The sequence below is a fragment of the Sesamum indicum genome, linkage group LG3, assembly GCF_026168435.1.
Source record: "Sesamum indicum cultivar Baizhima isolate 11 linkage group LG3, ASM2616843v1, whole genome shotgun sequence".
NCBI classification, from domain to species: domain Eukaryota; kingdom Viridiplantae; phylum Streptophyta; class Magnoliopsida; order Lamiales; family Pedaliaceae; genus Sesamum; species Sesamum indicum.
This window is the reverse complement of record NC_142659.1, coordinates 19,725,204-19,741,513: the sequence shown is the minus strand read 5'-3', so window position 1 is coordinate 19,741,513 and position 16,310 is coordinate 19,725,204. Positions and strand designations below refer to the sequence as shown.

General features: G+C 34.7%; 2 protein-coding genes across 2 annotated transcripts; one reads left to right on the top strand and one right to left on the bottom strand.

Annotated features, from left to right (window-relative positions):
- The first annotated feature begins 379 nt into the window (after positions 1-379).
- On the top strand, positions 380-3,110 carry LOC105158147 (UDP-arabinopyranose mutase 1). The gene is made up of 4 exons (XM_011074789.3): positions 380-902; positions 1,687-1,937; positions 2,020-2,188; positions 2,468-3,110. The coding sequence occupies exons 1-4, from the start codon at positions 579-581 to the stop codon at positions 2,828-2,830; spliced, it is 1,107 nt and encodes a 368-aa protein (XP_011073091.1). The 5' UTR covers positions 380-578; the 3' UTR covers positions 2,831-3,110.
- Positions 3,111-11,572: 8,462 nt separating this feature from the next.
- On the bottom strand, positions 11,573-16,310 carry LOC105158146 (SUMO-activating enzyme subunit 1B-1). Its single transcript, XM_011074788.3, has 10 exons — positions 16,081-16,310; positions 15,913-15,964; positions 15,586-15,781; positions 14,903-14,982; positions 14,663-14,779; positions 14,382-14,432; positions 13,123-13,189; positions 12,405-12,508; positions 12,217-12,321; positions 11,573-12,111 (listed from the first exon to the last, which is right to left on the bottom strand). The coding sequence occupies exons 1-10, from the start codon at positions 16,161-16,163 to the stop codon at positions 12,001-12,003; spliced, it is 966 nt and encodes a 321-aa protein (XP_011073090.1). The 5' UTR covers positions 16,164-16,310; the 3' UTR covers positions 11,573-12,000.

Sequence of the window (16,310 nt, the reverse complement as noted above, 5' to 3'; positions counted from 1 at the left end):
TAATTTTTATATACATAACGTGTATATATAATAAAAAAATATCAGCCCAACTTCTGCTCTACTTCAAAAATCCAAATGCCCCAAAAATATGGTTAAAATTTATTCAAAAAATTCTATAAAATAAGAAGATAAAAAAAATTTCCCAATATTTAAAAAATAATGCACATTGCCTTCCTAATGTTTTTACATTATTTTTTTAATAATTTTTTTACGAAAATTCTCTTTTTTAATTTTTCGAAATTCATACGAAGGGAAATTGCATTTCACCCCAAAAAAATATGCAAAAGGGGGCAACCTCCATGTGAATTTCACAACATCAAATTCAAATGAATTCTTGGCAATAAAAGTCACCCCCCCCACCCCACCCCCACACCCACCCCACCACCTTTGGCAAGTGAATCCCCTTCACATTGTATGCAATCTCTTCACTTCTTTCTCGTTTATATTACTCAAATCCCCCGCTCTCTTCACCCCCTATAAATCCCATCTCAACCCCACCATTTCTCCACCATCACACCCCACAATTTCCTCTCAATTCCCCCCAAGATCTGCTCCTTTTCCTTCAGAGAAGAAAGAAAATGTCGAAGCCAGCGACACCGGTGGCGCCGCCGCTCAAGGACGAGTTGGACATAGTGATTCCGACCATTAGGAACTTGGATTTCCTGGAAATGTGGCGGCCCTTCTTCCAGCCGTACCATCTGATCATCGTTCAAGATGGGGACCCGACTAAGACAATCAAGGTGCCGGAGGGGTTCGACTACGAGCTCTACAATCGGAACGACATCAACCGGATCCTGGGGCCAAAAGCCTCCTGCATCTCCTTCAAAGACTCCGCCTGCCGCTGCTTCGGGTTTTTGGTCTCGAAGAAGAAGTACATCTTCACCATTGATGACGATTGCTTTGTGAGTTCTCTTTGTTCTTTACTTTCCCTGCTTTTTTTTTTTCTGGTAAAAAATTCGATTCTGTGTGAATGTATGTGGGTTTCTGAGTTAAACCGTGAGTTCTGAGATCGAATTTTGACTCGGATCTGAGTTTGTGCGGACTCTGGATGAATGTTCTTTGTCTGCTGGGTTGATGCGTTTGGTCTTGGGGATCTGGAAAGTCAACGGTCCATGAGAAAATCTCTGTTGAGCGGGAGAAAATGGGATGTACTAAAATAGATGCCGGTGCGCGGAGAAAGGGTGGGCCCATATTTTTTATTCTGACACGTTGCGTATGCCAGTGGTTCTTGTCCTTTGGTGGGGCATCCGCAATCATTTTATACGTCTTTTGGCCCACAAAAAGACTCTAATATAGATTTAATTTGCAGCAATGCTATTATTTTCCACTCATAAAATCTAATCTGATTAAAAGTTCACTTTATACTTTGTTCTTTTTGGATTTTGTTTTTGTTTTTGTTTTCTTGGTATTTGAACATGAACAATTAAGAACGATGTGGTATTGATCCGTTTCTTGTGCTCTGCCACTCAGTGTTAAAGTTGCTTTCTCTCGATCTGTGGAGAAGTTGATAGATAATTATGTACATTATTTCTTATTTGATGACAGAAACTGGTTTCATCATTTGTTCTAGTTTTCATCTGTTGATTTACCAAGTGGCTTGTGGGTATTTGAAGAATTAAGAAACCAAATTACTTGTGTATGTTTGTGTGAAATTTTTGATGATATAACTGAAATGGGAAATGATAGGTGGCCAAAGATCCAACTGGAAAAGAGATCAATGCTTTGCAACAGCACATACAAAACCTGCTTACTCCATCCACACCATTCTTTTTCAACACATTGTATGACCCCTTCAGAGACGGTGCTGATTTTGTCCGTGGCTACCCATTTAGCATGAGAGAAGGAGTTCCAACTGCTGTCTCTCATGGACTCTGGCTCAACATCCCTGACTATGATGCCCCAACTCAGCTTGTCAAACCCCTTGAGCGCAACACCAGGTTATTTTAAGAGTTGCCTATGCATTTTAATTGTGTATGTTGCTCGGTTATGATTAATATGTAATTTTATCATCTCATTCAGGTATGTGGATGCTGTACTGACGATTCCCAAAGGAACCCTGTTTCCTATGTGTGGGATGAACCTTGCATTCGACAGGGAACTCATTGGCCCTGCCATGTACTTTGGGCTAATGGGTGATGGCCAACCTATTGGGAGATATGACGATATGTGGGCTGGCTGGTGCACTAAGGTGACTTTCCTTAACATACAATTTCACGCAATTGCATTATATTTACAGCCAACCAATTTCTACATTTTCAGAATAACGTTGAATATTTGATAAATGCCTTAGTTTGCTAACCACTAGTAGTACTGGTTACAAGGATGAGACTTAACAATCACCACGAGGATGCTATTACTGCTTGCAAATTTACCACTATTGAAGATATGTTGTGCTCTACTAACTAGACATGAAGACACACATATAATGGGTTATAAAGATTAATGGCATGGCTTTTTCTTTTTGCAGGTAATCACAGACCACTTGGGTCTTGGGGTGAAGACTGGGCTGCCATACATCTGGCACAGCAAGGCTAGCAACCCATTTGTGAATCTGAAGAAAGAATACAAGGGCATTTACTGGCAGGAGGACATCATTCCGTTCTTCCAATCTGTAACTCTCCCAAAGGAATGCACAACCGTGCAGAAATGCTACACCGAGCTGTCCAAGTTGGTCAAAGAGAAGCTTGGCCCTATCGATCCTTACTTCCAGAAGCTTGCTGATGCTATGGTCACATGGATCGACGCTTGGGACGAGCTCAACTCTCCCGCTCAGTCTGCTCCCGCAGCTGCTGATGCCAAGAAGGATGGATCCTCTTCCAAAAAGAAGTAGAGTTGGTTCAGTTTCTTATACAGATCACATCTCCATATCAATCCTTAATTTCCAACTCTGGCTTCTTGCATCCCGTGTTTTTTCTGTCGTGTCTGTTTTTCCAGTATCGTATTTTAGGAAATGAGATATCGCTATTGACGGTTCAGAGGTCTTAAGTTATTCTATCTGTTGGCTAAAACTTTCTATACATCATTTTTATTATAACATATATGTTTACAGTTGCTGAATGAAATTTTAAGTTGGTGTTATAAAAATACATACTCCCGTGGTTTTTCTTCTATGTGCCGAGACTCTGGCAAAGTCTTTTCTTCCTTCAAATGCATAAGCGCTTCAGACAAAATTATAGCGGTTAATTCATAAGTATGCAAGATCCCTCGTCCCTCCACCCAGGGGAACATGACAATCTTTTCACCTGCTGCATTTTGCAAATATATATGAAGTTTTCCAACACTGAGCATGTCATTTGTCCTTATTACTCTTGGTGACATTTCTGTTGACCTTTAGTTAGACATTCATTAGTACGGAAATGACCCAGAAAAAGACAGAATATTTCTTACTAAATGCTATGATAGTCATATATAACACTCCACTCAGATCATATATACCACCAAACTGAGACTTTATGCGCACAACACGTACTCTCCTATGAGGTATAACTAAGATGTAATTAGGAAATTAAGATCGTGTACATAAGCATATATTGGCTTTTATTATAATTTTAGTCTTGTATTTATAATCATTCGGTATTTTAGTCCTATAATTTGTTGAAGTTGTAAATGATCTTTCATGTTTTTAATTTTGCTACTCTTAAGACAAAATTGACCGAAAAGTTGCATTTACTTATATATAATGTGCCGGTTAAAGATTTGACAAAACATCTTACTTGGTTGATCTTTTGCTGATGAGTCAAGTGGTGGCTGATGTAAAAGAGATGTGGCCTAAGCAGGCACGCTGGCAATATTTAGTCAATAAGATGTGTTTCTTTAATTCTTAACTGGCAACTCTCATGGGGCACCTTCTACAATGCGGGGAAGAGTTACCGTGTGGCTAGTAGTCCGATAGTAAATGACTACTTCCACCTGATACTGCCTGATAGCAACAACTATAGAATTCTTGTCAACACTTGCATTCTCGCCAATTCTTGCCAAAATTTTGCAGTAATATGTAGCCAGAAAATTTTTCTTCAGCACATAATGTAGATTGAAGCAGAGAACAAATTGTATTCTACATATGGAAACTGTCACAGATAAAACCAGTAACTCCCATGAAGTTTAATACTACCAGTAAAGCTAAATCCATACGTCTATGTTGGGACAAGGATCGACTCGTCTCCATGAACATATTTGCCATTACAGCTCATGGAAATAAATCCAAGTGTTAGCAGAATTACCACGAAGCCAAACCAAGTCATTGCTGCCATGTAACGTCCGCCACCCGTTGCCTTGGCACCGCAGCCTCCCTTCTCTGCCGCAATAGCCTCTTGCACCACCGGCTTCTCCTCCTCCTCCTGCCCCACCACCACTTTCTCTTCAGAAAGGGAAGAATCTGAAAATGAACAAGATTGTTTCGAAAAATCAATCAACTCCTGTTCTTCTCCATCAAAGCTTCTTTTGCCAATACTATAATTTTCATTTATGACCAACTCTCTTTCTTCACTCATATTCAACCAATCACAGCATATTTCACCACCAGCGCCGCATCCGTAATTCAGGTCCAGTTCCTCCTCACTACTGGGCGTGTCCGCCGGTCCGAAAAGCCGCCTGCCTTTAAGTTTTCCGCTCATAATGGCTGCCCTTCTGTCCATTAGTATTTCTTGAACTGACATATCACAGTTGTTTTTCAACCTCATGACCCTAACAGAAGGCGATGCCCTCTGCTGAAGAGAAGACATGAGCTCTCTTGGAGAATTGTCCAACAGCTGATCAAAAGAGGCGAGAGTGCCGTCAGCTGACGAGCCTGCTGATGAACATCGACGTGGGCTTCGCTGCCTGTATTTGTCTATGGATTCCCATTCGCTTTCGAGGTTCTTCAACTGCTGGACTAATGCTTGGTAACCTCGACGTTCTTGGGATCCGGCTTTTGATGGTTTTTGCATGGTGGGGTCTGTGATGTTTCTGCTTCTTTCCCCTTTTTGAACTTGATTGATGTAGCGGGGTTTATGCATGGTGGGGTTCGTCAAAGAACGTGGTGTGGTGAGAACATGGGGGGATTATGAACTGCCAAATCCTGGAATTTCTCTTTTCGAAATTTAAATCACACCTTTCAGATGAGTAAACCTCTCTCTCTCTCTCTTGTGAGGATAGATATGAACTAGCGAGGTTAATAAGATCTGATTAGATCAAATCTAGGTTGCTTCATTTTCGTTTTCTCGGTTTCAATTTTCATCTTTTGAAAAATGTAAGATTGTGTTTTTTTTGGTATTTTTAGATGGAAATATTCACTAGAAGAAAGATGAACTTTTGTGATTGTTAATTATCATAATAAAATTAAAAAAATTATGCCGATTACTAATTAATGATAGTTGTACGACGTTAGTACCAAACGTTCTATATGTGAGACTGGAACGTAACCACAATTAATAATTAACCATGATAAATATTTTAACCATAGTTGAAATCACAATAAATGTTGACTAAACCGTGGTTAAATTTAAATTTTTGCATTGATTGTGTATGACAGGGATAGATAGTATTGATTTAATATGATTTTAAAAAGTTGTCGTTTAAAACATAGAGAATAATTTATTTTTTTGTAGTGATTTTTATATATTTTTTACTTAAATTATAATTTTATTTTACACATATACAAATTTTTTAACCATTAATTTAATAAAATAATGATATATACTTTTACTGAAAATTATAAATCAATAAAATACAAATATAAATAATTCATTCAAATGAAAAATACATTATTTTAGTACCATGCACGAACAATACAAAAATACATCATCTCGTCAATTCATATAATCAAATAAATCTTCATTTCTACACCAAAATTTTTGAATAAATAAAGTACAACTTCTCACTCAGAAAGTAATAAAAACATGGAATCGAAGTGAAACCAAACAGAACCTAAGAACAAGAATTTAATGCATATAAATGTTTGTTGTTAGGCTTTGTTAATTGCAGATTAATTCTCAGTATATTTAAGAGCCAGCACCGAAAGAAATACAAAATTAGCTACTAAAAAAATTAGGTAACAATTTTAATAGTGTCACTAATTGTATATAGGAATAATTATATTAATATTTTCTATCTTATCTTATGATTTGTTTACAAAAACCACTTTTCAATTTTGAAGAATTACATATACACTTATAAAAAACGTCATCATTTACACAAATTATTACTGTTTTTTAGAAAAATTACACATACAATCCTAAAAATATCAATATCATTACATAAACTATCTTCGTTTTTCTGTTTGTCATGGGTGATTTATATAATTATGCAAAAGACAGAGGGTGATTTGAGTAAACAGACCATATATAGATTAGAAGGTGTAAATATAATTATCCCTTATATATATTTAGTGACATCGCAATAATTAACATCAAAGTTTTAATAGTGATTTTTCTATAAAAATTGTAATTAGCTGGAATTAGTGGCAAAAGATTGTATATTAAATTGACACTGAAAATAATTAGTGAACTAGTTCTTTAAAAAAAAGAAGAAAAAAGAAAGAGACAATTAGTGAACATATATAGTAACAACAATTACTTATTATCACTATATTTGTGCCGGCACAAAGTTATCACTAATTATCTATAATGATAACTTTATATAAGACTAGTCATTGATGCAGGCTCTCGTGTACATATAAAAAAATTATGATGTCATGAAATGAAGTAAAAAAAAATTGTGAAATGAAATAATCGTGGTGTGTGGGTGAGAAAGAAAGAAACGTGGCATAAGGTGAGAGAGAAAATAAATATTTGTAATTAGTGGATAAAATTATAATTGTAGGATTGTTAAAAAAATATTGAAATTATTATTCGACCTTGTTCTTTTTTTTTGGGGGGGAGGGGGGATGAATTAAAGGATAAATTCGTATATTCAAAAGTTGCTCTTTTATAATAGTATAGTATAGATTATTGTAACTAATTATTGTGTAGTGATGAAATCAAAATTATTGCCATTTAATAAATATTTTTTTAATGGCGTACAATTCGACCAATATATTATTATGATTAAAGATAATTAATAATTTATAATAACTTATATTAAGTAAAATAAATACCCACATAAAATGAGATTAATACCCACAAATCGGATATGCTCGAAAATATTTTAAAAACTAGTCGCCGTAGCACGCCGTCTCTACATGCATATAATAAATAATATTTTACATTTTAAACTATATTATGAATAAGAAAAAATATATATATTTAGAAAAAAAAAAGAAAGAAAACGAAAAAAAAAAGAAAATCAATTTAGGGGTATAACGATAAAATTGGTGTTGCAGTGTTATAATCGTGGTTTGTGAAAGAAAAAAAAACGTATTTTTTTATATATATAGTATAAATTAATCAGTTTCTGTGTGATTACTTTATCTTGTGGAATGATTTTGTCTGTGCTTTCATCATTTCTTTCAACTCATTAGGTATTTGGATTTGTGAAAGGAGAAAGTTGGATTTTGGAAAAAGGAAAACCTTTTTTGAACTTCAAAATTAACATGTATTGTATTCCACAAAATTCGAGAACTCGAAAGATTTTTTATAAGGGTACAATTAAAAATATCTCTCTCTCTTTTTTTAAAATCACAGATATATGAGAGTCCATTCTAATTTATCCTTTTTATAATTGTAATTATAAGAAAAAGATGAGAGACTTTCCGATCAGGTATAAATGTTCATTTTCTCTCTAACACGTCACAAGTTCGAACATTACTAAAAATATAAACTTCGTCATTTTATGTGGTATATTGTGAATGCATGACGGTGATCGATCTATTTTCATCTAATAAAATTATAAAAGATAAGGCTTTTTTTTATCCAATAAAAATTAGTCTTAACTTACTACTTAATAGTATTTTTAGTAAGACTACGATAACCAAAGTGAAAAATATTGGCGGTCAGATTCCTTTAATTGGGCTAGCCACAATAGATTCATTTAACCTAATATTTTATTAATAAAGAAAACCTCGCTTGTTCTCTTACGCCCTAATGTTCAAACCTCGTTATATGAGTGCAATGTTGTTTTCACTATATAGTAGACATTATTTTTACTACATAGTATATATTATTTATTCGTAATAATAAGTTTTGATTATATTTTTCAATATTATTATTGTAATGATTTTTGTTAAATATTGATATTCGACTAGAATAATTTTAAATGAATTTATTTCAATTAATAATAGTTCATCGTTTTTACTTTAAAAAGTAAAAATCCCGCAGATTTGATAGAGTTTAACTGCAAGCGCCGATGTGTGAAAATGATAGATTTCATGTCTTTCCACACTTATTCATTTTTTTTTAAGTGAAAGTGATGAACTATTAAACTTTTTTTGTGAATAAATCGATTACAATCATATCTGATGTGCATAAAAATAAATTGGCTTAAAGAGGCCTAAACGATCAAAAAAGAAGAAAAAAACGAGAGGCCCGTAATATCTTAGGAGGTTTAAGAGGACCTGGCAGGCAACCCTGACGGGTGTCTCTAAAAAAACAGATTGGCAAAGGAAGGAGGCCCAAGACATTCCCTAACTTGGACCATGATCAAAGCCCACCAAAATATTCAGCCAATGACCCATGAAGGACGTAGGAGCCCAAAATGTTTACAGGCTTAGCCGAAAGATATGGCCCAACAAGATGATTCGCCAAGACCCATGCTTACAAGTCTACTTCTTAACCAACATGGAAGGCACGAAGTCGAGGGAGGTTTCCTCTTGGTCAGGAAGATTCCCTAGTGGTTAGGAGTCCTCGCCAGTGAATGATTCCCCTCAGCTTTGAAATATACTTTCAAAAGCAAGATTAATGAAGAATAAGAACATATTATGACTTACCCAAACAATTTTTATCCACTTTTCCTGAGAATAGATGAAATATGCAGAGCCCTATCAAAAGAGGACACCCCCCCTATAAATACATGCTTAGTCTTCCATACGGAAGAGACCTTCTTAATACCTTTCTCACTTTCTGGACGATATCTCTTACGTCCCTCACACCTCTCTTACTCACTAAATCATCTCTCACTCTCTAAATATTCTCTAAACACTCTACAAGCATATTATCATGTGTTATTGCACTTTTCACTAACTTTATTCATCATATCTCAATCTTCAATAACATTTATTTACTTTTTGTTTTATTCAATTTCAATTCCAATATTGACTTAGAAGTCAGAGTGCTAACTCTTTTTTTATAGGTCCCCCTCAGGATTTACATTCGTTTCGATCCAAGCTTTGAATGATCGTCTAGATCCATTAGACTTGAGCATTTTCTGGAAGTATCAATATCAAATATCTATATCTAGCAACTATAACAATAGCACCCCACACGTTGATGAGGTTCAACCATAACTTTAAAGTCATAGGGCTTCAGCTCGCCAATTGAGCTAAGCCCCATTGGTTTACACTTATTTCGTTTGTTAAAATGACTATTTTGATCCTATTTTTCTTTTCTGAAATTTTTAAAAAGAATTTATAGTTTCAATATTTTTATTTCTTTTTTATTTTTCCCCCCTCCGGCCACCACCACCTCCAAAGATGGCGCAGCCGCCGGCCCCTGTTGCAGGTGACGATCAACAATTGCAACCAAAAAAGTGGGCGGCAATATAGAGCAACAGCCGCCACTCCATTTGTATGTTATGATATATACGCACATACTTTATTTATGTATGTATGTATATAGGAATATACTATATTTTATTAAACATTTCATATTATATAACATAAAAATACAAATTTAAAATACAGACCGTTTATTTTTGGAAAAAATTTTATCAGATGATTGCTATTATATGCATCGCTTGTTTATTTATATATAATATATAAATATAGATATATAAAAATAACACATAAATTTAAAAGTTCTTAAAGTTGGATTATTTATGTCCAAAATTTGATATCAATAATTATTAATAATTGATGACGACCAATGATTCTCATTTATCTAACCACTAATTTGTCACTAGAAATAGAGAAAATAAATAGCAAAAGTTTCCCATTCGTCCCGTAAGCAATTTTGTTAAAAACATAAGGTTACAAAGGTGCATATGGTTGGCTAAATTTATTTAAATATCTCATGAAGCTCGTGCATCTAATAAAATATTTTTAAAATTTATAAGATATTATATCTTACTTTAAAAATAAGTACTTGAAGTGATAATAAAATAAAATTATAAAATTTATAAGATACTCAAAAATAACAATATTGAAATTAATACAATTGAAGATAAAAGAATTAGTTAAAATTTTGAATTAACAAAAAATAAAAATTGAAACTTGTTACTTCTTTTTGAGCTTATACATAGATACATTTTATAATCTCTTTTAAATTTATCAAACACTTTTAATATTTTATAATCTCTCAAACATACTATAAAATATCTTAAAAACTTGTGTAAATTACAATCTCCTTTAAGATCTGACATAATTACAAATATTTTTTCATTATTTGAAAAATTACTAAAACCTTATTAATTTTCATAATTACAAATATTCCTTTATTGTTTAAAAAATTACCAAAACCCTTTTGATTTTAACAACTGTGTAACAAGTAACTCAATCCGCTAAATTTTCAGTCTTTTTTATGATGAATTGACTAATACCTTTGTAGATTAAAAATTAAAAATTTATTATTTTTTATTTTTTTATTAACTAAGTAAACACTTTTTTATAAGTTCCAAAAAAATTTCATCCTTCCCATTCGATTTTTTTTTGTAAATTTTAAATTTAAATACAAATAAAAAAATACAATAAGAATAAAATTGACAATTTCATACTTTCATCCAAGGATTGAATAATTTTATCAAACATTAGAGAGTATTTGCAATTTTTCAGACAACGAAAAAGTATTTGTAATTATGATAAACTTTAAGATAAGTGGTTGTAATTTACCCTAAAAAGTTTATAAGCTTACTCCATTAAGATTGACTAAAAGCTCTTCCTGCAAATCCAAGTGCCAGTTTTTCTAACATTACCAACGAAGAAAGTGCAATAGAGAAACATTCAAAGGTAGGTTGATATTTCTCCCTGAACTACTCCTATCTACTGCATAGTATGAGAACATCTTCATCAGCCACCACAGAAGGGGCCATCAGAGAAGCTACAAGAAAAGAAACCAGGTGCATCACTCAAGCTGAGACATGCGATCCACCAGGTCGAACATGAAGCTCACAAGAACACATGCATAGCTCCGTTCTTCACACAACGGTATACTTGTTCTTGTTGGTTCTGACCCTTAAAGGCTAAAGAGAAAGCGAGTGCTATGGGAAGTACTACCACTGATTCACAGGCTAGGTCATTAGTCATTTGGGGATGGGCAATGTAACTGTGGATCCCAGAATGATGAATGCAATCATGATCACCTCAACACTGTTAGCAGCTGGTCTTGCACTAGAATGTAAACTGATTTTTACACCAACTTCAAATACGATAAAGACGTATGGGAAAGAGGAGCCCCAGCTACAGTTATTCATCATAAACAGTCAGGACGTAGAGCAGTTTCTGGAACTCCAGTGAGTTGCAAAATACCGGTCTAATTAACATCTTTGCTGAATTAGGAAGACATGTTCATTTACTGAGGACATTAACATCTTTATTACGGTAATGGAATCTCTGCTAGGAGTGTATCTCCCCAGATAATATTCTAATTTACAAAACAGTAAAAAAAATAAGTTGTATTTCAGTCATGTAAACCATACCTCCTCTTTTCTTTTTCACTCATCCTCAAACTGATGCTACATTACTTTCTGAAAACCAAGAGAAATTAGTTTGAATTACAGAAGTTTTGGAATCATACGCCAATGACCAGAAAGTATTGGAATAATTCATGGGTACTAAAGCTACATTTCAGCCTAGACTAGAAGTTGTTCAAATAGTTGTTAGAAAGATCTCCACTGAGGATCAGTCGCAAATCGAACAAAGATTTTTACCTTTGTCCAACATGATGGATCATCGAATCTGGATTCCAATCTTCATGATGATAAATAACAAGCCTAGGCTTAGGATTTTTGTCTGAATATGTCCTCTATTATGCCTTTTCCATCCATTGCATCGAAGAAGAAGAAATTTTTTAGAGGATCTCCTTTGCCTGATATTGCTTTGATAACCTCCTACAACCATGAACAGTTCCAATATCAGCAGCAAAAAGATCACATAACATGATCAGCAGTTAGTACAAGTAGTTTCAAGAGACAACAATTCCAACTCCTTTTGACCTGTCCAAGGATCCCCCCAATGACTGCACAAACAGGTGGAAATTCTCTTCTACCTTCTGACAATCTCTCTAGGAGGGAATCAGGAATCTGAGATTCATCCAGCAACTGCATAGAATGGATGGATAATTAAACAATGAAAAGCATTATACACATGTGCACAAAACCTCAACAACTTCCATGAGATTTACCTGTGCCTCACAAAGCTCCTTCCTCAGCTTCTGAACCTTCGGCAAGTCAGCGGCAGATGTTTCCCCAGGAATGCGGCCTTCAAGCTCCTCAAACTTCTCTATCACTGAAATAAAGTTGCTCAAAAGTAAAATTGTGTTCTGGAAAAGGGGAATTTAGGATTAAGAGAGAAAGAACGTAAAAAGAGAAAATATTGATATGATTACACAACCAATCGACATGAAAGAAACCAGGGGTATACAAGATTTCATCGATTATCGGGGGTATACACGACTTATGCCAGAAGTCGAAACACTTGAATACTAAAAAGATTCTGCTTCGAGGGCTTCCATCTATACCATGAAATCAGTAATTCCTTGGGGAAAAATATAGAAGGTAATGGCCTCCTCTCTACATTCCAATGAAAAAAGTAGGACATTCAAAAACCCAATTATGAAGGACTTAGGAGGATTCTCCAATTGATTATAACTTGATTGTCAAACTAATTCTACATACCACTATTCCTAATCTAGAACGTATCAATGTATTACTACATGACACGAGCTGTGGCTCAATTCTTACCTAGTTGCATTTATATGCAAAACTGGGTTGGCACATTTATACAACATTTTAGATTCCTTTGTTCTCCTGATAATGAATGCAGCATTCAATCAAAATTACGAAATGAAAACAAATATATGCAGATCTCATTTAAACAAATCAAGAGGCCAACAAAAATACCTCTCATGGCTAAGTACAACTTAGAAACTCTCCTTGGAAGAGATCTCCACGGGACAGATACAGCTTCCTGAGAGGAGAAAAAAGTTACAAGCAACTTCCGTTAGAGGACAACTCTGTGGATCTCACTGGAAGGCAGTAAGTGAAATGGGACCCCAGTGTATGTATGGCTGTGCGTCAAAAATAATTTCTATGCTCGGTTCTATACATGAGATTTCCTGTCAAAGGATTTCTAGAACTACTACTCAGATGAGACAGATTAGAAAATGCTTCAAAATTAGAAGTCCGTCCATAACATCTGAACACCATTTGCCATTAGTTTTCAGCCCTCTTTTATACACACTGGAAAAATCCCTACTTTAGGAAGCGATTTTTTCACCATTTTAACTATATTTACATATCTGACTAGCCAAACAAAAATCTTAATTTGAGGGTGCAATAGTCAATTAAGAGTTAAACACACTAATCTAGTTTGTGCTTATGAGGCATGACCTATTTATGACGAGCCAAACCTCCTTTATCTCATTTTTCCTTTAACCATTTTCTCAAGAAAAAAATTAGTGTTTCTCATGATGAAAATAGATGTTTTGCATGTTTTCTGATTATAGACCATTAAGTCGAGGTTAGGTGAAAGAAGATTGCATATCTCCCAGCTCAATCACGTGCATAGAGTACATGAACACTGTTATTTTATTTTTACAGTTTACACATTCTGGAACTGTTGGTTTGTATGTACAGTAGTCAGATGGTGTTTTCTCCCAGCTCCATCACGTGCATAGAGTACATACATCCTGTACGCCGCATGTTGCTGTCATGAAATCCTAACCCACCACCCAAATAACTGGCGAAATTATTCCTCAGAATCCTAGCTCTAATCCTGTAAGCTTTTAACATAAGCTTTTCTAGCCTCTAAGTTGGTTTAAGGTTTCCCGAGCATTACTCATCCATCTTGCACCATATTTTTCATTAGACAATATAATGTTGGTTTGTAATAAATTACCCTCTGTAGAATACTCCAATACCTATAAATGGTGATGCATGTTTCATCAGAATCAGTTCGCCACGACAAGAATTATGGAACTTTGCCAATATCTGATGCCATGTTCTAATATTATTTTAATGAACAAAATTCTAGTTGATATATGTGCAAACTGCAAACCTACTTAAATAAATATATTGATGAAACTACCATCCATTGATATAACATAGTGAAGAGCAAATTTAAAGGTCAAAGTTCCTTGGTAGAAATTGTGACTGCATACCTCAAAACTTGAATACTCTAGAAGACATTCAACTGCTTCATCATTTTTTTTCTGCAGGGAGGCCAAATAAAAGAAGACCGAAAGCAGTTCAAACTCCAAACAATCAATACTAAAAGGAAGCAGTAATAACAGACTTAAAAGCTCTAGCTTAATCCAGTCAATCCAATCAATATAAATAAACTTTAACTAATACGCAATTGCAAGACACAAGGAAACCATATAAGTAATCCAAAGATCTAATGCATACAACAAAAAATATTAAACTAGAAAAGATATATAACCTTGGTGTAGATGTAATTCTGCAAGTCAACAAATATTTCACCACAGGAATCTCTGCAATCCACTGTATAAAATGCAATGCGCTTTAACGATTTGCGACACTTCTCATTAATTGATTGCTGCAGCAGTTAAGTACAAGAAATGGAACAAATATAAGAGATTGTTGATCTGAATATTCATAAACCAAGAATTGGGAAAGAAAAGAAAAAACTTTGAGATAGAATAAGAAGGCTTTTCTATACTTTTGTTGAAAGTGAGCAAGAACTGATAACTACAACATCAAACTTGTCAAAGAAGTCGGCAGAAAATTTGGATACTTCACCTGCACGCATCAAATAACTTTCCAGATCAGTGGCTAAACAAAAACAAGTACGACAAACCATGGTAATTGTGAGACATGCATAAAGCAAAGGTTTCATATATTCAACATTCCCAAAAGTTCCTTCACCAAACAAAAGTACGCAGAACTTCCAAACATCATAAGCATGTTCTCTAATTGCCTGGGACTGAGAAAACATGATAAAAATGATGAAGGACCCAGAAGACTAGAGTCAATTCCATCGCGAAGGCATTAACCTTCACTTTTTAAATTAGACGCACACAGCTTACTCCTTACTCAAGAAGCCAATTCCAATCAATTCTTCTGCAGGGTACGAATATATTAAGTTGAAAACAACCGTCTACAGAAGTTCATAAACCAAGTTTCTCACCAGGCTCTTTTGATGCCCTTTTCAACCTTAGATTACAAAGTGATCATTCAGAATATTACCCAGTTAGATAACAGTACCACCCTTATCCTACACTCACGTCAGGGGATGAAACAAGGAAAGCCCCATTTTAGAAGTGCCTCCAATCAATAACTCAGTACATTCAAACACAAGACAAAAAAAAAAAAAAAAAAAAAAGAGAGAGAAAAAGTTCCCACCTTTTTCAACAGAAACACGAACCATGGGATTAAAATCTGTCAAAGAGTCACAACAGAGCTCAGCAAGAGATTTCCCTGAATACACAGTTTCATCGGGAGGAACCAAAAAGTTAGCCGACAACAACTCCTCGGTCACTAGTCGGTCATCGTTTAATGTCACACTACCTACTCCTGCTAGAACAATATTCTTGCAGAACTGCAAAAGCACCACAGAAATAAATTTCAACTAGGCACACATGATTTTCTAAATTGCACCACGCACTCCCAGAACCAATTTAGAAATTTAAAAATGGGACCTTCAAATTCATAAAGAGAGAGATAAAATACCTCAACTACAGTCCCTTTTAGTCCGCTAACGAGTATATGAGACTTGCTTAGCCTAGAAATAAACCAACAAATATAACACAAACATTTACAAACTTCGGGAAGAAAGGGAAAAAAAAGAGAGAGAACATAAACACATAGAGAGCAAGAACATCAACTACTATATAGCACCTTCGTTGAGCATCGGCGCCCCAAACACGAATTTGACGATCATAAAGAGCAGTTTCCTGCTCCGTCAATTCCTCTCCATCCATGTCCAATTGCAGCCTGAAATTACAAAAATCGATTCGAATCTTCCCTTTCACACGTCAAGAGAGAAAGAAAGAGAGTTGGGAAGTGCAAAAACCCTAATTCTGAAATGATACTGTATACACTGGTGCGCGAGTAAAACTAAAAGCGTT

Excerpts from the sequence above, each read along its gene's own strand:
- LOC105158146 (XM_011074788.3), bottom strand. The coding sequence starts at position 16,163 with ATGGATGGAGAGGAATTGACGGAGCAGGAAACTGCTCTTTATGATCGT. Across the intron at positions 14,780-14,902 it reads CTTGCTCACTTTCAACAAAA|CAATCAATTAATGAGAAGTG; the intron begins GTATAGAAAAGC and ends TAACTGCTGCAG. Across the intron at positions 13,190-14,381 it reads TAGAGTATTCAAGTTTTGAG|GAAGCTGTATCTGTCCCGTG; the intron begins GTATGCAGTCAC and ends TTCTCCTCTCAG.
- LOC105158147 (XM_011074789.3), top strand. The coding sequence starts at position 579 with ATGTCGAAGCCAGCGACACCGGTGGCGCCGCCGCTCAAGGACGAGTTG. Across the intron at positions 903-1,686 it reads CCATTGATGACGATTGCTTT|GTGGCCAAAGATCCAACTGG; the intron begins GTGAGTTCTCTT and ends GGGAAATGATAG. Across the intron at positions 1,938-2,019 it reads CCCCTTGAGCGCAACACCAG|GTATGTGGATGCTGTACTGA; the intron begins GTTATTTTAAGA and ends CATCTCATTCAG.